At 45.6% G+C, this 22,536-nt stretch overlaps 1 protein-coding gene and 1 long non-coding RNA gene across 4 annotated transcripts in view; one reads left to right on the forward strand and one right to left on the reverse strand.

The window, feature by feature from the left end:
• Nucleotides 1–21,969, forward strand: part of LOC310846394 — a 47,851-nt gene extending 25,882 nt beyond the window's left edge. The window contains exons 4-5 of one of the 3 annotated variants that reach the window (XR_014565269.1): nt 3,055–3,203; nt 20,463–21,969. This is a non-coding gene — a long non-coding RNA (uncharacterized lncRNA). The remainder of the gene's footprint in view (nt 1–3,054; nt 3,204–20,462) is intronic. The other 2 variants (XR_014565270.1, XR_014565271.1) reach the window with 2 other exon arrangements.
• On the reverse strand, nt 15,468–19,060 carry JUN (Jun proto-oncogene, AP-1 transcription factor subunit). The gene has a single exon (XM_083742798.1). It carries the CDS (start codon nt 17,804–17,806, stop codon nt 16,859–16,861), a length of 948 nt encoding a protein of 315 aa, XP_083598924.1. The 5' UTR covers nt 17,807–19,060; the 3' UTR covers nt 15,468–16,858.
• Nucleotides 21,970–22,536: the final 567 nt, after the last annotated feature.

Genomic DNA, 22,536 nt, shown 5'->3' on the forward strand with positions numbered 1-22,536 from the left:
TTATTTTTGTTATGTTTGTTGTTGAAAATGCTAATAAATATTCATTTTTTTAAAAAAAGCCCTTGCTAATAAGTAAAGCACAAAATCCTGTCCATTGGGCTTGTTGAAAAATGTGGAGGAACCGACCAGGGCAAGTGAATATTTTTAGATGTTACTATTTCAGGTCAGAGCTTCTGCTTTGGAGGAGAAGCATAACTTGAGAGGGCTGATTTCAACACATTGGAAAACATTGCTTGGGAGGGACACTTGGACATGTCAGGAAAACATCTGCACAATTTGGGGGAGGGTGAAAAAGGCAGTCCTCCTTGATGCAGCTGTGTTTCTGAGTGAAGAGCAACTTAGGAGCCACCTTGCTATGAGATACCCTTTGGTGGCATATTTGAGACACTGTTAAAGGGGAGCAGATAATTGTTTAGTGTGTGTGTGTGTGTGTGTGTGTGTGAGAGAGAGAGAGAGAGAGAGAGAGAGAGAGAGAGAGAGAGAGATGGGGGGGATATTTTGATTTTCCAGTCACAAGTGACAAAACCTTTGGTTTTCCTGATTTTGCAGCTGATGGGAAGTGATCCCTGAGTGGCCAGCTCCTTACCTCTCACCCTTCCTCTTAAGCAGCATTTCTCAAAGTGGGTGATACCACCTCCTGGGGGGACACTGGAATGATTCACGGGGGCAGTAGTAACCTCCACTGCAACTGGAGGGACATTGAATAAAAATAAGAGGGGTGGAAGCATAAAGAAAGAAGAGAAAACAAATAAACAACTCAAATTTGTCTGCATCTTTCTGTTTGTTTGCTTAAAGAAGGGAGATCTCCAGGGGGTGCTGAGTATTCCCCCCCCCCAAAAAAGGGGGCAGTAGGCCAAATAAGTTTGGGAATCTCTGTATTATACCCTTTCCCTAGTATAATTCTCAGTGCTTTTAGCAGTTTACTGCAAAATGCTCAAGAATCGCTACATGAAAGGAGGAGGCATTGCATCTATTTCAAATGCCTGAAGCCACTTGCTCACCTGTTGGTGGCCCTAAGCAGCAACTTGAAATAGTATCAACAACCCTGTTTTCCAGTGACTCCTTGGTATCCATTCTTAATAGGAAATTAAACTTATTTTGCTTTGGAGAATGTAACGACAAGATCTTAAGGGCATATCTCAGAACAGGTCAAAAGTGAGAGCGATACGGCAGTACTTTAACACTGGAATTTGAGCACGACTGCTTTGTACATAGAGCTTACCTCTTATCATACTTTTCTGTCTGGGTAAAGAGATTCTCTCTCTCTCTCTCTCTCTCTCTCTCTCTCTCTCTCTCTCACACACACACACACACACACACGTGCATACACATCAAAAAAAGAGAAATCATTTTGGAGGAAACCTCTGCTTTGGCAGATAGCTGCAGCGCAACTTAGTTATCAGCATGTTGGGTTGAGCTAAGCTGATTTTTTTGGCTCCCAGTTGTCAGTGAGTTCAGTGCTGATGCTGGGAAATCAATCAAAAGGACAAACTGGATCCAGTTGCTTTTCTCCACTCCCACCCCCACCAAAAGGATGTCAGACCTGTTATTTCAGTTTAGTTAAAGACAGAACACAGAATCAACATCCTCCAGAGAAAATGCATTGAAATCAGTTGGCTTGTTATCTTCTCTTACTCTCCCAGGAGCACAGACATGTCTCCTAGGCATCTTGGATTCTTAACCTAGAGCAGTTAGGACTTGCTCTCAAGATGAGAACCATTCATAGCAGTCTGCAAAAATGCTGACCCACACTGACTTCTCCATGTGGCATTGGCCTGCACACAACTGCCCTCAGCATGTGGTGTTTGTGGCTGGAAGGGTGTTCAAATAAGTCCCTGGTTAGAACCTTCCTGTTGCTTTATTTAAGCTTCAGAATGCTATTGTGTAGAGGTTAAAAAAAGGGAAGGCACTGTAGTAGTTCTGTGGTGATGGGAGGAAACCCTGAAGCATTTGCTCTAAAAAAAATACCAGACGTACGGTTGATTGAGTAAACATACCAGGAAGAAAAGTGGACAGCTTGACTGAAGCAGGAGGGTCAAGAGGCAACCAGGAGTCAATCTGCAAGCTGTGTGCATGTCTTTTCAAGAGCAAAGGTGGAAGGGTAAAACCAGAGTCACCCTGCTCTCCATCTCCTCCTGTTCATGGGTATGTGTTATGGGTGGCTCCAGACTATTTTGTGGTAGAGATCCAAGTGCACACCTGGAGCAGTTAAATCCGATTAAATTATTCTTATTTTTTAGAAGACATCTGAAGGCAGTCCTGTTTAGGGAAGCTTTTAATAGCTGATGAATTCTTGTATTTTAATGTTTTGTTGGAAGCCGCCCAGAGTGGCTGGGGAAACCCAGCCAGATGGGCGGGGTATAAATAATAAATTGTTATTATTAAATTAGTATTATAAAGGGCTCTGTCAACCTCATGCAACAAATCCATGTTGAAGAAGAATCAGACTTTTTGCAGTTTGAAGGGCACTGGGGAAATGCATCAAAAAGTGTGGCATGAACAAATGGCTAACAGGAAGATGTATGAATGCCCCACAAGTGAATGCAGGACAAATGTTTGTTGTTGTATAACTGCCCTGCAAGCAAATCAGAATGAAAGCTCAATAAAGAGAGAATACAAACTCAGCTACACATAAGTGTTGTGCAAACCAGTTAGGAAGGATGCTCAATAAACGTGTCATCTGGAGGAGCCCCCTGCCTTTATCCCATTCCTTCTTTAAAGAGTAGGGGGAAGATGTACCTTTGGTATTCAGCCATTTAAAAATTCACATAGTAAATACATACCATGTACATTTCAGTGTCACAATGGGTAGAGCAGAGGTTCCTTGCATGAGCCAAGGGAGTGGCTTGACTTTGAGAGCTCTGCATTTCTGCACGTAGGAACGAATTGGCCCTAGACAAAAAGTGCCAGAGAGCTCTTGAAAGCAATTAAGGGTGTGCTAGGCATACTTTGAAAAGATATTTAACAGGTATTCATGCCAAACACCAGGGCTATTTTTATAGGTAGCAGGCTTTGTGTGTGTGTGTGTGTGTGTGTGTGTGTGTTTTTTTACAGGTAACTTTGAAATGAAGGTGTGCCTCAAGTCAACCGCAACCTAAGTGAGGCCTCATTGCAGTGGCTGAGCTGTCTTCGAAAACAATGCCACCCTTTAAGGTGTTGTGAACTTGGAGCTCGTCAAATTCTTCTGGTGAGGACACAGAAAGGTAATGAGTGTTTCCCAAAGGCAGAGAAGATTACGCATACAACTTGGAGACTATAGGAGAATGAGTCTATGGGGCTTGAGGAGAACTAAAAGCAACTGCAAAAGATATCCTTAGGCCTATTGAGTGGCAGGGTACATTAACCTAGGACCTTGGTTGGGTTTATGAATATACATAAGACTGTCTTCTAAAGAGACAAACCAAGCTTTCCTAGCTTAATGAAAAGGTCTCTGACTTCATGTTGTCTTGTTTTGAAACCCATTTTCAGTTGTTTCTGTACTGTTTTTAAAAACTATTTTAGCTGGGTTTTTATTCGCTTCTTTCAAGGGGTTTAAGCCAACCAGAAGTGCCCAGGAGCAAACCTGAGTGTCTATATGCAAGGTATGTGCACTACCACCTACCCATACCCTCCAACATTTTCCCTGTGAAAATAGGGATGTCCTGTTCCATAATAATAATTTTACTATTTATACCCTGCCCATCTGACTGGGTTGTCCCAGTCACTCTGGGTGGCTTCCAACATATATAACAAACATAATAAAACATTAAACAACTTCCCTGTACAGGGCTGTCTTCAGACAACTCGGGAGTTGGATAACTCCATACCCTCCAACATTTCTCCTTTAAAAAAAGGGATATCCTAAGCTAAGGAAAAGCGAGACATTCCAGGATGAAATCAGAAACCGGGATGGCTTCTGTAAATCAGGGACTGTCCCTGGAAAACAGGGACACTTGGAGGGTCTGCATACCTTGAAGCCTCATTGTGCTGATTCCCACTAGCACAAGTATTTAGTTGAATCCAGCCCTGTGTGTGAACTCATTGTGAAAAAGTTTAGAACTGTGGCATCAGTAATATGTCCCCGCCCCAATTAATAAATATATAACTTCTTGATTTGGGAACTCTCTTATTCCATACAATAGTGCTCTGTTAATAAAACTTTCCATCACTTTGAGAAATTTTGTTTCTGGTGTAAAAAAACCTTTCCTAGTTTGTATGTCTTAAAACCTTTCGTAGTTTGTATTAAAACAATTATGGGTGGAAAACATGTATGGCAGCAAAGAAAACAAAACAAAACAAAAAACACCCTCCCCACACACACGCCCAACCACACCACATTTAGAAATATCTGAACTTTTTATAGGCTTCTGAAGGCAATTCTCAAAACAAAAAGGAAACAGGCAAGGGCACATTCTGCCTTGGGGCTCTCTTTCCCTACCCCCTTCTTGGCAGTGCAGAGGACTCTGTGCTGATATCTTCCCAGACACTCATTCCTTGATCAGATTGACCTGAAGTGATAGGGACCCAGCTTCCTATTTCAGGCTCCAGGTACCAACAGTGTGCATGTAATACATTACAATGCACTGTTTTGTTGTTGTACATTTGGTTTATTTTGTATATTTGGTTGATTTCTCAGAAAGCAAAGGCCACAATTCAGCACAGGGTACTGTGGGCTTTCAAGTGAGAGATGTTGTTCATTCCTAGGCACACTTTCTTATAAATACATCCCACTATGTTCAGTGGAGCTTGTTCTCAGGTAAGTATGGTTAGGATTGCAGCCTTGGGCTTAAACTACATACATGTGTATGTGTGTTAGGATCAGGATTTTGCCTTTCCACCCAGGAGCTCAAAGCAGCATCCACATAACAACCTTGTTAGTTAGGTAAGTACTTACCTTAATTAAAGAAGAAAAACACACACAGCTGCACTAAAAGACTGGTGGAAATCTCACCTCTTTCATTCACACAGTGGGCATAGGTTTAGGCCAGAGATAGGGAACCTGTGGCTGTCCAGATGTTGTTGGAATCCACCTCCCATCAACCCCAGCCAGCATCGGATGAGGGGAACTGGATTCCAATAACATCTGGAGGACCACAGTTTCCTTACCCCTGCCTGAGACAAAGGCACTCTTTGCTTGGGAATCTCATCTCTAGTGTGAGGATAGTAGTGGTCACATAAATGAACACATATTGAATCCTACCCGCTTTGCTCCAAGGTCTGAGGGATGGATTTTTCCACTCCTAGCTTTGCCGATTGCCTTTTAACTGAAAATGCCGTGTAGGGATCCTTCGATCTTCTTGCCTTCAAAGCATATTTACTGCCACTGAACTACAGGACCTCCCCTCAATTTGTTGTTACTGAGTTTTCATTAGTTTTACTACAATAATTTATGTGGACCACTTGGAACACTCTATTAATGAAAAGGTAGAAAGGTCTGATAATATATTTTATTTTCCATTTTAATTGATTTGTTGTATTTTAGATTGTGGTGATCTGCTCTGAGATCACTTCTGATGAGGGTCGGACATCGGTCTCTAGATAGATAAATAATGATGATGATGATACAAGTAATGACAAGTAATTATCATTACTGTATTAATGTGAAGAGATTATATTCTTAGCATTACTCAAGTGGTCGCTGCATGAGTTTTTGCCAAAACTTGCTTGGAATTTATCTTGCAGTGTGGGTGATGGGAGAATATTGCTGCTTTAATCACAAGGCAGTTGTTTGGCAGTAAGCAGCTGTTTAATAGCAAATCACTCTGGCAGCCAAACAGCTGATCAACAGTGACAGCAGCACCAGCACCATTTATTCCTCAGGCTGAAGGAAAGTTCAGATCTAAGACTGGAGCAATGTTTGTGCAGTCAGGGACCATAGGCAGGCATCTTGCCACACTGGATTCAAAGCAGCTGCTCTGCTCCTGCTTAAATATGTTATTGGTTCCAATACTCTGAGTAATATTAGGTTTCATTTTTAAAGTTTCCTACCTGGATGCTCAACATGGTCTGAAGCTCAACATCAAAAAAACGGAGATCATGGCCACTGGTCCCATCACCTCCTGGCAAATAGAAGGGGAAGAAATGGAGGTAATGAGAGATTTTACTTTCTTGGGCTCAATGATCACTGCAGATGGTGACAGCAGCCACGAAATTAAAAGACGCCTGCTTCTTGGGAGAAGGGCAATGACAGGCCTAGACAGCATCTTGAGAAGTAGAGACATCACCTTGCCAACAAAGGTTCGTATAGTTAAAGCTATGGTTTTCCCAGTAGTGATGTATGGAAGTGAGAGCTGGACCATAAAGAAGGCTGATCGCCGAAGAATTGATGCTTTTGAATTATGGTGCTGGAGGAGACTCTTGAGAGTCCCATGGACTGCAAGAAGATCAAACCTCTCCATACTGAAGGAAATCAACCCTGAGTGCTCACTGGAAGGACAGATTGTGAAGCTGAGGCTCCAGTACTTTGGCCACCTCATGAGAAGAGAAGACTCCCTGGAGAAGACCCTGATGTTGGGAAAGATGGAGGGCACAAGGAGAAGGGGACGGCAGAGGACGAGATGGTTGGATAGTGTTTTCGAGGTTACCAGCATGAGTTTGACCAAACTGCGGGAGGCAGTGGAGGACAGAGGTGCCTGGCGTTCTCTGGTCCATGGGGTCACGAAGAGTCGGACACGACTAAACGACTAAACAACAACACCTGGATGCAGGTGGTGCTGTGGGTTAAACCACAGAGCCTAGGACTTGCCGATCAGAAGGTCAGCAGTTCGAATCCCTGTGACGGGGTGAGCTCCTGTTGCTCGGTCCCTGCTCCTGCCAACCTAGCAGTTCGAAAGCACGTCAGAGTGCAAGTAGATAAATAGGTACCGCTCCGGCGGGAAGGTAAACGGCATTTCCGTGCGCTGCTCTGGTTCGCCAGAAGCAGCTTAGTCATGCTGGCCACATGACCCGGAAGCTGTACGCCGGCTCATTCGGCCAAAAAAGCGAGATGAGTGCTGCAACCCCAGAGTCGGCCACGACTGGACCTAATGGTCAGGGGTCGCTTTACCTTTTACCTGGATGTAGAGCCTGTTGTGTCCATACTCCTGTTTTCTTCCAATTTCAGTTCCTGAATCTGCTGACAACACTCAGGTTCCAACAAAATACATAGCCACCATGTGCGTATTTGCAAAATGGTCCCTAGCTGCCAGCTAGAACAGTGACTCCTTAAAAAAAAAAGTTCAATTCCAGACATTCGGAAATGGATGTATAAAATGCATATGCTTTACTTAAATGTGTGGCTTCTGTTCATTATCAGTTCTGACTGATTGTTGACTGTCACTGCAGACATCTGATTGTTTCATGAAATGATGGTTAGTTAATGAATGTAAAAATAAGCATCAAATATCAGTGACAGAACAAAACAGCAAGGATGGGAAGAAGCACAAAAAATCCTGCCTGGGCAGCCCTGCCCTCATTGTGGAGATATGCAGTGTCACTTTAAATGTTCGGCATCAGGCAGAAGCTGAATCCAGACATGCCAGAGAGGCAGTGTGGTGTAGTGGTTAGAGTGTTGGATTAAGACCTGGGAGACCAGGGCTTAGCCATGAAGTTCACTGGGTGATCTTAGGCCAGCCATTGGCTCTCAGCCTAACCTACCTCACAGGGTTGTTGTGGGGATAAAATGCAGAGGTGGAGAACTATACATGCCACCTCGCGCTCCATAGAGGAAAGGTGGGATAAAAATGCAATAAATAAATAAATGTCACTGCTGCCACATCTTTTGAAGTGGGGGTAATGGTTAAGTGCAACATAGTATATCTAGCAGATTTATCCATTTCTTCAAATATATACCTTTAAAGGAACCTTTCTCACTCTGTTGGTTTCAATTCTGGCTGTTAAATCTCTACGTTACTTCATTCCACAAGCGAGGGGCTACAACCGAAAAGGCCATCCTGGTGGTGCCATATCCTGAAGAATTCCCTCTGGTGGTAACCAGGGTGTCATGAACTGGGAGGAGGAGGAAAATCCCAGCAAGGGGTGTTGCTGGGATTGGGACACACCGAGGCATGTTGGGAATGGGGAAGCTGAGGTTGGTGTAGGAAGTACTCACTGGGTGATGGAGAATGGTGAGGGGCTGGAGGTCAGTGCACAGGAACCAGATCAGCAGGACCCATTACCAGAGCCAGAAGAGCCCCTGTCTCCACAAACAAGGCAGACTGAAGCGTAGGGAGCAGCAGAAGAGACTCTCTAGGTAGGAGGCTGGGGCAGGCAATAACCCACAGCCCAGCTCCCTAGCTGGCCAGGCTCACTATGTGATTCCTCAGCTGGAGCAGGCTCAGAACAGGTGAGGATCACATGCCTCGTTAAGCCCAGATGCTGCAATCAGCATGTAGAATACAAAGATGGAAGCAGAGCTGAGGTGCTGTGTCTGCTCAGCTGTCCATGTTGAGGGACTTGGGTGCTTCAGAGCCTCTATGGCATTGTGCTTTGGGTTTGGCCTGTATCCTCACTCCTGGACTTCAGATTTGGTGACTTGGACTGCCCCTGAACCTCAGTTTCTGACCTTTGGACTCTGGGCTTCATGTGTGTGGATTGGCCCTCGGACTTTCAACGGCACACTGACTTGCTGCCAGGTAGGCCAGGGTTTCAGGAGGTGGGCAGGGCCTTTTCTAGTTTGTGGAACAATTTCTGGAGCATTGAAACGAGTTCACCCAGGCCTATCCTGGTCACTGATACCAATGTCATTTTGAATTGTCTGGTTACTGTGGATGTTGCTGTTTCAACTGCATTTCTTATGTTTTAATGGACTGGTTTTATTGTCAAATGTTAAAGCACTCTGGGTTTTTTAAAAGGTTGGTATAAAAATGTTTCAAATAAATAAGGTAAACGCCAATGCCCGGTTATGGTGGCCTCTGATAAAAATCACATCTTGAGTGGCTGATGGAACAGAGCCATCATGTGGAAATTTCCACTGATATGCTGCAAGTGTAAACAGAACAGCCCATGTGCTTCAGTGCTGGCTTTCACATCATGTCCAGATGGCAGCTGCCTACATTCCTGGTTAAAGCAAAAATTACAAAACAAAATAAGGAGTTGCCTTGTGCTAGCTTAGCCAGCCTGGTGCTTTCTGGTTGTTTTGGACTACAACTCCCATCAGCTCCAGCCAGTGCAGCAGTGCATTCCAGGACTGGTGGGAGCCCTAGACCAAGCACCCACCCCAAACTCGACCCTCCAGATGTTTTGAGGCTACAATTCCCATCATCCCTGAACACTGGTCCTTTTAGCTAGGGATGATGGGAGTTGTAGTCCCGAAACAGCTGGAGGGCCGAGTTTGCCTATGCCTGCCCTAGACTGAAAGGTCTTAAGAGCACCAGGTTGGCCAAGACTTTCTTGTACTGGGACTAACCCATAGTCCCCCTAGCCTACTATCATCCATTCTAATGACAATGTTTCTCCCTAACCCAGAACCAATATTGAGATGTGGCATTGAACTTGGGTCAGGGGGACATCGTTTCAGATCCCCACTCAGCACTGAAGCTTTCTGGATGACTTTGGATGTGCTATTTTTTGCTAGCGTAATCTACACTGCAGGGCTGCTGTTTAGAATAAAGCAAGGTGTGCCCATACAAATTCTTCCAGGTGGAGTTTATCAAGGATCGGGCATTAGGGACTTTGAAAATATTCATCGCACCATTAAGCTGTGACCACTGTCCCGCTTGGAAACACAAGGGTTGTCTTCTGTAAGAATAGGTGCTTTTCTTTCTAAAACCTGACCACTTTCAGTATGTGAAGGCAACACTATGGACTGCACAGCAAACTGGAAGTCATGTAGCATAATGGGCCAAGGAGAAGTCAGTTTCCTGGAATCTTAGGTAGAAACTCCCTGTAGGGTATGAAGGATTTCTCTAGAAAGCACCCCTGGGTGCAGGAGGTGGCTAAAGAAACTCACTTCGGCAAATAGGTCTCAAAATATGGAACCATGGGGGGGGGATAGTCTTTTACTGGAGAAGGTAGAAACCTGCCCCTGATCCTTTCATATCAGTCTTTGTGCATGGACTGGGTTGGAAGCAAAAGCCTACTTCCCAGCCTAGCATTCCAAATTTATAGATGTGTATGGGATAAACATTTGGAGCAGTTTTCTGCTTTGGTACTTTGCTATTATATAATAGCAATACAGGCATCTAAGTATTGTGGACTTTGAGAGCTAGAATGAAAAGCAATTCAGATGTGTGATAACTAAATACAAAATGCTTTCTGACAGGGGACTGTACAGTTGACATTAAGCCAGAATGGTGTACAACTATCACAGGATCCCAGTGGCATTTTTCTCAATGCCTGCTTACTGTTCCACTTGTCTGATGTGCTACTTAACATTTTATTTATAAAACGAGGATTACCTGTCTTCTTCGGATGATTATTAGACACATTGCTGTGTTGACTGACTGGCTGTGTTGGGTTCACACGAGACACCTATATTTTAGGGGGCACTTGCCACATGACTACCCCATGTAAAGTACTTAATTTCATGTGCATTCATTAGTTCTGTGCTGTTTCCATGTTAACAATATTGTTTCAGGCCACTCAAATTCCTATACAATGATGCTAAAGGTGGGATTTTTAAATGTCTGGTCTAATCTCACCTATCCCACTGGCTTTAAAATGGAATCGGGCAAATTTCATTGAGGATAAAGCTATCCATGACTAATACTTTTTGGCTGTGGCCCCGGCCTGGTGGAATGCTATCTCACAAGGGACCAGGGCCCTGCAGGATTTGACATCCTTCCACAGGGCCTGCAAGACGGAGCTGTTCCGTCAGGCATTTGGTCGGGGTTCAGTCTGATTCTTCTTTCTGTATAAGAACAAGCATTAAAGAGGCCTCCTAGCCTGCTCACAGGTCCTTTATAAGACCAGTGGTAACAGTTGGCCTTAGAGAATATTAACCACTCTCAATTTTACCTGTGGACTGCCATCTGTCCAGATTTTAATTTGCTCTGAACTAATTTTGAGATGTATTTTAATTGATTGCCTGTTCTTATGTTCTTTGTATACTGTCTTAGTTTTTCTGTAAGACCAATTGCAGTTGTTAACAGTCAACAGGTTTACCACACCTATCATCCAATCGCCCATTCCTACCACCCTTCTGAGTAGTACCCCTCCCCATCCTCTCACTATATATAAGGGTCTGGTGACTTCTGTTCCAGTGTATCTGAAGAAGTGTGCATGCACATGAAAGCTCATACCAATAACTAACTTAGTTGGTCTCTAAGGTGCTACTGGAAGGAATTTTTTTATTTTGTTTCGACTACGGCAGACCAACACGGCTACCTACCTGTAATTAGTTTTATGATGTTAGCCGCCCTGAGCCTGGCTCTGGCTGGGGAGGATGGGGTACAAATAAAAAATATTATTACTAACCACTCTTTATTTAAGCTATACTAACCACTGGGATTCGGGTGGTGCTGTGGGTTAAACCACAGAGCCTAGGACTTGCCGATCAGAAGGCGATTTGAATCCCCGCGACAGGGTGAGCTCCCATTTATCTACTGCTCCTGCCAACCTAGCAGTTCGAAAGCATGTCAAAGTGTGCAAGTAGATAAATAGGTACCGCTCCAGTGAGAAGGTACCGTATTTTTCGCCCCATAGGACGCACTGGCCCATAAGGCGCACCTAGTTTTTTGGGGGGGAAATAAAGGGGGGAAAATATTTTTTCCCCCCCAGCCCCCAGAACAGGCAGCTCTCCGCAAGCCGTGGGAGCCCAGCGCCGGGCTCCCATGGCTTGCAGAGAGCTGCGCGAAGCCTGGAGAGCGAGAGGGGTCGGTGCGAAAGCCTGCATTTGCCCCGTAGGACGCACACACATTTCCCCTTCATTTTTGGAGGGGGGAAAGTGCGTCCTATAGGGCGAAAAATACGGTAAATGGCGTTTCCGTGCTCTGCTCTGGTTCGCCAGAAGTGGCTTAGTCATGCTGGCCACATGACCTGGAAGCTGTGCGCCGGCTCCCTCGGCCAATAAAGCAAGATGAGCACCGCAACCCCAGGGTCGGCCACGACTGGACCTAATGGTCAGGGGTCCCTTTACCTTTCCTTTAACCATTGCTGGCAGGGTAACTGTGACACAAACAGCTGCAAGGCAGGCAGAAATTCAACCCATGAAGATTTGCAATCACTGCCTCTCAATGCTGGGACTTTATCTACTGGATTTCTGTCTGTCATACAGTCGAAGTCGGAGGCGGCTTGCTAGAAATAAAGCCCTTCCCTGCCAAACGGGTCTCTCTTGTTCCTGGACTTCAAGACCACTAAGTGGGCTGGCACATTATTAGTTGCTACATTTGGAGACACTCTAGCAATGTTTTTTTTTTGGGGGGGGGTGGTTAGAGAAGATTGTGGTATGTTTAGGAATTCCTTCTTTATATTTGTGTGGAGATTGTTTTTTTCACATGGGTAAGGCTGTTAAAAACCGACTGCAGCAACACTAAGAGTCCAAAAGCCTTCAAAATGGGGGTGATATGGCAAGAAGATGCTCAACTTCTGGGTGTGCCAAATGTATACTGAGCGGTTCCAGAGCAGCATGGAAGCTTTAGAACGCTCTTTCACAATAGATCTCTGCGGTGAGACTTACACCTTTTACCTCCCCAGGTAGCTGGACTTATTTTGCTAGCTGGCTCTTGCTAAGTAGCTGCAAAGCCACACCCAGCCATGCTGTGCAACTCCCCTGCTGCCTGCTTCCACATATGGTCAAAATCATCTACCTTCCGGGTTGCCTATGTCAGCAGTATGTACACTCAGCAAAGCAGTCTGTGATCCTCCCAGTAACTCTTTGTTTGGTAACTATTGATACAAACGTATACATCTACTTAGCAGTAAGCAAATAATACGCCCCAACATTATACCTGCCAGTATGTATGAGTTGGAAACAGAAAGGCAAAGTCTCTATCCACTATTAATATATTCTATTTCATGCAAGGATGGCAGAATATAGAATCTGAACAAGATCAAACCCACCCACCCCAAAACATTATTGCTTCATTATGTCACTTAGGGGCACTGGGCTCCTAAGAGTAGGAGGAAAATTGCTTCGAACTCTTCAGAACTTTGACAGCAAGCTTCTTTTCTAGCTGTTGCACAACAGGCAGAAATCCATCAGGTGAAGCCTATATGATATAACAAAGTTGATTTGCTCTCCCCTTCATCTCAATGCTGAAGGCATTACAGAATTATAGTGGGGATAAAGGTAAAGGGACCCCCGACTGTTAGTTCCAGTTGCGGATGACCCTGGGGTTGTGGCGCTCATCTCGCTTTACTGGCCGAGGGAGCCGGCGTTTGTCCGCAGATAGCTTTCTGGGTTGTGTGACCAGCATGACTAAGCAGCTTCTGGCGAACCAGAGCAGCGCATGGAAACGCCGTTTACCTTCCCGCCGGAGCGGTACCTATTGATCTACTTGCACTTTGACATGCTTTTGAACTGCTAGGTTGGCAGGAGCAGGGACCGAGCAACGGGAGCTCCACCCCTTCATGGGGATTTGAACCGCCGATCTTCTGATCAGCAAGCCCTAGACTCTGTGTTTTAGACCACAGCGCCACCTGTGTCCTTATAGTGGGGTTAAAGAGCTGAAAATAATGTGAATAGATTTTACATCTGGCAACCAATGCACTCCTTGGGTTTCGGATAGTACATGGGTAGAGTCTAAAAAGCCCGGGACACAAGTTTTCATGGCCTTCTAGTGGCTATAATGGCTCATTTACCAAAAGTAATGTCTTTAGCGTTAACTCTGGAAGTGTAAACTCGATCCTGACCAAACTAAGCCTCCTGGTGTATGTTTTGCTCTAAGAGGCTTAGTTTGGTCAGAATCGAATATACACATGAGTTAATGCTAAATACATTACTTCTGGTAAATGAGCCATCATAGCCACTATAAGGCCATGAAAACCTGCGCCCCGGGCTTCTTAGACTTGTCCACTGATGTTCTATCTGAAACCAAAGAGGTGCATTGGTTGCCAGGTGTTGTTGTTTTTTTCCAGCTCTCCTATCCCACTAGTAGGTTTGAGGTAAACATCATTTATTTCTAAGTGAACCCCTTGTGAGTTGTGATTCATTGAGGAAACTTTTAAAAGAAGATAATTTTGATTTTTGCAGGCCATATTGTTTCAGCTAGAGCTGTCCCCTTTTGTTCTTAAGGACCTTCTATACATTGAACAGCTGACGGACAGGCAAGGATATATTCCTACTTTCAAGGAAGAGTTACACCCATTGAACTTCTGTTTGTCAGGAAGTAAAATCAAACAAATCTTGTCCCCACCTTCTAAAAAACAAAAAAAGGTTGCAACTCTAATACAGGCCTGGTTGGTTCCATTAATCAGACAGACATAACCTGTGTCTTTTCTTCAGTAGTCAAGAATCGATTAACTCCCAAGACTCAGTCTCTGGCACTGCTGGAATTATGTTTTAATGGACCAATACCTCTTACCTGCTAATGTCTCGAGTTTTAAAGAGGGGTGTGGGGGGGTTAATAAGATCAAAAGTAATTGAATTCAAAAATAGCTTTAGAATTTTGAAAGTGTAAGTTACACAGATCAGTATTGAGGAAAGTTAAGAATATAGAAAACTGCCTGTCAGACAAGAGATCTTGTTCACTAGGCTTATGCTGAGATTTAATACAGGACCTATTGCATGCAAGGGATGTTCTCCTCAGCCGAGGTAAAGGTTCTCTTGCAAATCTGAAGAACCTAAGAAAACATTTTGCCTTTTGAGTTTTCTAAGTCCCAAAAAATGCAGTAACACTTGGCCTCAGCTAAATATTTTTGACAGCCCAATCTTATGGTTACTTGGGAGAAGTACTATCACATTTAATGGTACTATTAAGTAATTGTGCATAAAGGTGCATTTTAAGATTACAATCCCATGTTTACTACATAGGATGCCCCATTGTAATACATGGGACTGCCTTCCAAATAAATGTCTTTAGAATTACACTGAACCTGTGCATTACTCAAGTGTCTTGTTGAACAGACTTCATGTACCTAAACATGTTTACTTAGAAACAAGCTCCAAGTTTGAAACCCCTTGCTCTCTAGCAAGTTTCCATAGGACTGCAACTTGGGTGGGACTTGCTTCCAAATAAACCTAGCTAGAGGACACTGTTCTTTGTATTCCCCGGAGAAACAACTGGGACGTGCAGCCTGACCTAAATGTGTTCACTCAGAAGTAAATCCCACTAAGTTAAAATGCAGTTCGATCATAGAATAGCAACCTTAAGATACATTCTTAGGCATATATGTTCAAAAGTAAGTCTCATTCATTTCAGCAGACTGAAGATCACATTAGTCCTCTTTTTGCTGCATATGAAGATCTTCTTTTGAAAAACAAAAGAGCAATAATCTTAATGTCTTTCGGCCCAAAATGCAAGTGCATTGTATGGCTCAAGTTTCAAAACACACCAACCAGTTTAAGTTGCATCCCCACCCCCCCTTTCTGGTGAAACAAAGTCATAAGCGGGAAAAGGAATTCAAATCTGTTGAAAGAGTAATAGAATGACTTTATTGGACAACAGGCATAGCAATAAATACTCATGAACAGAGACTCTTTTAGATAACAAAAACATGAAGGTGACAGATTGCCAGATGAACGTTCCCTTTTTGAAAACTTTTCCTTGTCTTCAGGCAAAGAATATTTGCTTAACTTGGACACATAAATTGGGAATGACCAGTTACATTTGATAACTCACGGTGCAGAGCAGTGGAAGCAACAGACCTCTACTCTTGCCCATCCCATTTTACTTCAGTTAGTTTTTAAAACTATGTCACTAGTTCCTTGTAGACCATACAGACTGCAAGTTCAATTGATCATACAGGCAGGATCTATGTTTCTTTCCAACACAGGGGGTCATTTATGTGCCCTCCAGTTAATAGAGGATAGAAGAAACAGTCTTATGGCACCTTAAAATCAGGAATGCCAAAAGACATTTTTGTTGTTGCTAAAGCTGCAATCCTGTTATGGATATAGCTCTGAGAACAAGTCCCACTGGACTCAATGGGACTTACTTCTGAGTAGGCATGGGCAGGTTTGCACTGTTACAGAAGTGTTGGGCTTCCCCCTCCCCCCTTTACAGCACTAGTTAACAATAGTTTAACATCTAACCACAAGTTCATTCTGTATATGCCTGTCTTAATGGTACTAATCAAAGAAAGTGGGTGACTTATTATTATTTTTTAAAGAAAACATACCAACCCTTTATGCATTTCTTGTTCAGAACAAAAAAAACATTTAAAAAATTATATACTTTATTACAAATGGGAAAAACTCAAAGGTTGCTAAAAAAAATCTCTTATTTACAAACAATACTGGGCAGAACCCAAATGAACATAAAAATAACTTACAAAGTCATGAAGTAGTTTTATTGACATTAATCAGCTGTCATAAAATAAAAAATATATATGTACATAAACAACTCGACTTGAAGGCAGGCAGTATAGTTCAGCTTCTGTTGTTAGCCTCCCACAAACTCCCTCCCCATTTTTATTTTTATTTAAGGAGTACTAGAGAAAGCAAATCTACAGTGTCTACTGCAGTTTAACCTTTAATACTGAATGATCGTTGAATGTTAGGTCCATGCAGGTCTTGGTCAATGTTAAAAGAAAAAGGTAACACAAGGCTTCTTCATGCCTCGTCTGAATAGAACAGCCCTCTTGCGGAGCTGGACTGTCAACTGGTTTGCCACCACCTCAAACCAAAAGGCACACCAGTCTCTCTCCACGCATGCTTTGGGGGAAGAGGGGGGCACTCTCCGGAATCAATGCCTTTCAGCCTTTTCTTCCCGCCCGCCCCCCAAGTGAAGCTTTCCACCTCCCAACTTCCTTCTTTTTTTGCTTAGTTTTGCCCCATCACACAAGTTACTTTCCAGTCTCTTCAAAAAGTTTGCAACTGCTGTGTGAGCATTAGCTGGCACCCACTGTTGACGTGATTCATGACCTTCTGCTTCAGCTGTGCAACCTGCTCTCGCAGCATATTGGCAGTGGATGCCAGCTCCGAGTTCTGGGCTTTCAAAGTTTTGACTTTTTCCTCCAACCTGGCAATGCGCTCCAACTTCCTTTTCCGGCACTTGGAGGCCGCAATTCGGTTTCTCATGCGCTTCCTCTCAGCCTTGATCCTCTCCTGGGATTCCATGTCGATGGGCGACAGGGGAGGAGTCTCCCCGGGCATTTCTGGGACAGTCTGAGGCTCTTCTTTCAGAGCCTGAAGCCGAGGATGCTGCACAGGCATCTGGGGGTTCAGGTGATGTTGCGGAGGGTAGCTCAAGCTGCTGGCATTGTAGCTCGGCGCCGTGTTGAGTGCGTTGGGGTTGAAGTTGCTGAGGTTGGCATAGACCGGAGGCTCACTGTGCAAGTTGGCACTGAAGCTGTTGTTTCCAGCCATGGAAGAGACGGGGGTCATGCCGGTGTTTGAAGGCTGGGCAGCGGAGGTGACGCTGGGGGGCATGGTGTTCTGGTTGTGCAGCTCCGCCAGCGCCCTGACAAACCCTTCGGCAAACCCTTCTTGCTCGTCGGTGACATTTTTTGGGCAGAGGAACTGGGTTGGGGTCGGCGTGGTGGTGATCAGCCCGTTGCCAGACTGGATGATCAGCCTTTCCAGTTCAGGAGAGGCCAGCTTGAGAAGGCCCACATCTGGGGAAGTCAGGATATCAGCATTCTTGTTCCTCAGGTGGGGCTTCAGGTTACTGGAAGGGTCAGCCAGGTTGAGAGTCATGTTCTGCTTCAGCACCTTGGGGTTATTATATCCATAAGTACCACTCTCTGGCTGCACAAACGTCGTATTGATGGCATCATCGTAGAATGTAGGTTCCATCTTTGCAGTCATAGAATACAGTCCACAAGTTGGTCCTACTTAGGACAAACAAACAAACAAACAAACAAGGAGAGGAAGCTGTGCCACAGGGTTCCCCCCTCTAAAAAAAACTTTTCAAACAGCTTTTCCGAGAGGAGAAGAACCCAGAGAGGTGATGAATTAAAGTCTGGGTTTTTTGCCACAAGTCATTGGCTCGCTTGTCCCCGTTTTCCGCCCCCAAACTCCAAAAAGGAGGTCTGGATTTGACAAGCGGAGGCTTCCTCAGCTAAGAACAAGGTTCAGCGCAGTCATCAAGAGTGCGGAGCTCCAGAAAAACAACTCGCCCAAAAAGAGAGGAATAAAGTTCTTTATCGAAGTGCGGAATTCCCACTCCCGGCCAAGGAATCCCAGGAGTTAAAACGTGGCTTCTTATCGCTCCGAATTGGACGGGGGGGGGGAATAAGGTTCGCGAGTCCCACAACTTTGGAAAAGTCCTCCTTTCCCCCCCGCGACTCCTCGATGGCTCCCTCCTCCTCGTGGGAGGGTCCTATGCTGCGCCGGAGTGTTCGCGAGTTTTCAAACACACTTGTTTCGCGTCCTCTCCGCTTTTCCTCCTTTTCCAGTCTCTCTTCCCCACCAACACCGGAGTGGCTCTCAGTCACTGACTCGCCCCGAACGAAGAGTTTTCTTTTTCAGTGGGGGGGAAAGTTGCTGCAACTTCGGTCGCTCCTCACTTCGGGCTCCGATCCACAAGTTGCGGCGAGAAGTTGCGTCCCCGGACTCCGCGCGACCGGCTCTCCTCCGGGGACCCAGGCTCCGGAAACCTGTCGCTCCGCTGGCGGCGGCGGCGGCCGATCAAACACGTCCGGGCAAGATCCCAGCCAGGCGATCCCAGCCGCGCAGCCCAAGCGAGGCTCTGTCCGCTCGCCCTTCCCTTGGGGAGCAACGGGAGGGTCTCTCGAGCGCTCCGCGTCGCCAACCGGCCCGGTCTCTGCTGGCGCTGCCGCTTTCGCGGGTGTCTTTCCCGGTGCTGCTTTGCTGGGCGCGCTGCCGCTTTAAGCCGCCACCTCCTCCTCCTCCTCCTCTGCCGCGCACTCAGCCCCACTCTGAGCTCTTTCCCAGCGTGGAGCCCAACACTTATCAGCGAGCAGTAACCCACTAAAAATAGCCCATGATGTCACCCCGGGGCCTTCCCATTGGCTGCAGCCGCCTCTCACGCGGGGAGGGGGAGGGAGGGCGGCCGGGCCCAGCCTGTTGCAGAGCAGCCCATCTCCATGGCCACCCCACCCCCTTCAGAAGCTTCCCAGCCCTCTTTCTTTTTTTTTCTCTCCTTCTTTGGTTCGCGGGGCATTGTGGGATGAGGTAATGCCTGGGCTCCGGTGCAGGGCATTGTGGGCTGACGTATTGTTTTTGAATATCTGGTTACCCGCTTAAGAGCTCTGGCCGGGTTGGAAGAACCGGGCAGGGATAGATACGCGCGCGGGGCGCGGCTGGAGATACCAAGTGGGAAATGTGAGGAGGGGGCGCTGGTGATACCAAGTGGGAAATAGAAGGGGGGACGACGACACGCGCAAAGTTCGAAAAGGGCAACTTTAGGCAAAAGGTAATGGGGTAGAAATAATAATAATCCATCGTTTTCATCATCAAGCGCAGAATTCCAAAGGGGTAACTTTACGCAGAGTGCAATTTTTTAAAATATTAATTAATTTATTAATTGATTATCTCTTTCCGTGGGAAATAGGGGCAGTTTGTCCCAGGCTTGATGCCACCTGATTTCAGTGGATTTGGCTGAATAGGATTTCAGTCCTGTCCTAAGTAGCTTTCTGAGAAATCCCTCCCGCCTCTGCCATGCCCGGCAATCGCGTTCTTTAAGGAGGACTCCGGGGCTGCTGCTGTTTCACGGCACATGGATCCGGGGGAGGAGGTGCGATGGGCTGATTCTCACGTGATTTTCCTTCCTCCGCCTCGCCGGGCTCTCTCTCCCCCCCCCCTCCGGCGTCCTTCCCCAGCAGCCTAAGAGCTTCCAGGCAGGGGACAAGAGGGAGGGGGCGAGAGAGAAAGAGAGAGGCTGCCTACTTATTTGGAAGTGCATCCCGCTGGCACCGGCTTCCTTCCGAGGAAGCTTGCGCCGGGATCGGGATGTCCTGCGCTCACCGGCTGGAGAGAGGGGCAGTCCCGTGGAACTCGCTGTCTCTTGCTTCTGAGCCCGCACATGAGGCTGGAGGAGATCGGGGTCAGGGGGCTCAAAACCTCGCTTCTTTAACACACCTGCCGCCGCTGCCCCGAAGGATCTCTCTCTTTAGCAAACTTCCCGGGATGGGGTGTGGGCACTTTGGACAGAGCCGGGCCGTCTACTTTTCCGCTTTACGATCCTCTTGGAGCGCGATGGTCTCCTTCGAGGTGGGGAGGCGGTCCGGTGTGTGTGCTTGTTTTTGAATCAGTGACATTATTTTTTAAAAGGAAAACTCGCGTGCAGCCGAAAAGGCTTCCTTCGGAGCCCACTGGTGCGATAGACCTTTCCGAGAGATCTTAAAAATCTCCGGCTTGTTTGCAATTCCGCCCCGCTCCCTTTACGTTCAAAAATCGTCATGTTTTGGCCAGCTCCCGCCAAGAACTTGTTAACACTTTGTCTGCGCGATCCCTGCTAGTTTTTCCTTCACTCCTTTATTTTTCTCCCTCTTTGGTTCAGATCGGTGTGCTTAGTTTCAAATGCTGGGGACAGCGGGAAGAGAAGCGTCGGCTTCAACCCAGTCGTGACGGGTTGAAAGGTGACTTCACCTGGCCAGTTTTGGCTACTGAGCCACATAGCTTAACCCTTTCTATCCCAGGGTCAGAAGCTGCCTTAAATCTCAGAATACTCTGCAAGCAGACGAAGAATGACGGGGATGTTAACAAAGCAAAAGCAAAACCCACAATAAGCTCCAGAGGCAACTGCAGACACACTTACTTGGGTGGAATAGCTTTCCCCATTTCCCTGCGGAATAGCTTTCCCCATTTCCCTGCTTTTAAATCGTGAATTTTTGACTCCGATGAACTTTAGATTGCTTTTATAGGTTAATTGGCTCTGATTATTTCTCTGTGGGGTTTGACTCAAATGCAGAATTTTTAATGCTGGGGTTTGTTTATTGGTTTTATTGTGTAGTGCTGTAATTTCTTGTTGTACTTTAGTGTTTGATTTATGAACAACCCACAGAACACTGTTGTTGGGTGGCATTTGAACAATATTAATAAAGGCAGTGACACTTACTTCAGAGGAAATGTTCATAGGATTGTACTCACAGTCCAACAGAAGCGTAATTTATGCATAAGCTACATCAGCATCAAAGGAACTTTTAGGCAAAGGTGCATAGGATTTGGATTCCTGAGGCTTCTTTATTTCATAGCTGATGTTTTAGAAAGCTTACGTGGCACATTATTGGTAAGAAACTTCTCTGCAACCATGAGAAATGAAAATGTTTTCATGTTAGCTTGGAAGAGATCCTACTAATCAGGATCTGCAGCTAGTGCCCATTTCTGAAACAGAGTCTACCTTCAGCTTCGATGGAGCTGTTAATAACAACACAGCACAATCCTATCCATCTTTACTTGCAAAGAAGTTCCACTCTGCTCAGTGGGGTTTACTCTCCTAGAAGTGTGCATAGGTGCGCAAAGTGCCATAGCTCTGTTGTAGAGCAACTGCATTGTAAGCAGAAGGGCCCAGATTCAATCCTGAAACCCAAAATGGTTTTTGACCTTCTAGTGGGACAGTGGACATGATTTTCACTGCTTGACAGCTTCAATAAAAATGCAGAGACCAAAATCAACCCCTGTATATGGTGTTTATTGACCTGACTAAGGCCTTCAACACTGTAAATCGTACGTAATGCCCTGTGGACGGTACTTCTAAGAATTGGCTGCCCAGATACATTTGTGAACATCCTTTGGCTCCTCCACGATAACATGACAGCAACAATGGCCGGTAACAGTGGCTCTCAAAGCAAACCATTTACAGTGGGATACATTTATAAATCACAGTTTCATACAGAAAATAACAAGGTGGTATACAACAACAACCCCAGTATTATGATAAAAGCATCAGGACACATAATTTGGTTGGCAGAAAAGCTCAGGTTTGAAAGACTAGTTTGCATTTGAAGGCATCTACTCCCAAACACACAAGCATTTCTTTGGGAAGCTTATGTTCTGTGGGATACATTTGCTTGAATGCCCAAGGGTCCTAAGCCTGTAAAACTGGAGGAAAGGGTAAAGGAAGAGTCAAAAGTTCAACTTTGCAAACCTTTCGAAATGGTATGGTTAGCCTGGGCCCATGGGTATAGCAAGGCAGGGGGCACAGGTAAAAATACCTGTGACATAATTGGTCAGTTTGTTAACTTGGTTCTGCCCCCTCCCCTTAAATCCTGGTTATGCCCATGCTTGGGCCTAGCAGTGATGTGAGGTGCAAGTACAGCATTCTGACTGCTGTCCTCAGCAGGCAACCCACACAGCCATGCTTACAAGGAAGAGAGCTGTTCTTTCTCAGCCGCTGCCTTGGAGGCTTGGTGGATGGGAAACAGAACAGGAGTAAAGCGACCTGGACTTTTTCAGGATGTCTACCTGGGTGAAGGCCTGGATAGGCTCTTTCTCAGTCAATTGCCCAATTGTTCTAGCAATTAGTTCACTTTCTAGCTCCATCTGCAAGTTCTGTTACGTCAACTTTATGAATTTGTTGTTTTTTCCATCCCCCAGCTTCGTCCTTAACATGAAGATTCAAACATCTAGTTTGC

This window comes from Podarcis gaigeae (genome assembly GCF_964106915.1).
Source record: "Podarcis gaigeae genome assembly, chromosome: 6".
In the NCBI taxonomy this organism is placed as follows: Eukaryota; Metazoa; Chordata; class Lepidosauria; order Squamata; family Lacertidae; genus Podarcis; species Podarcis gaigeae.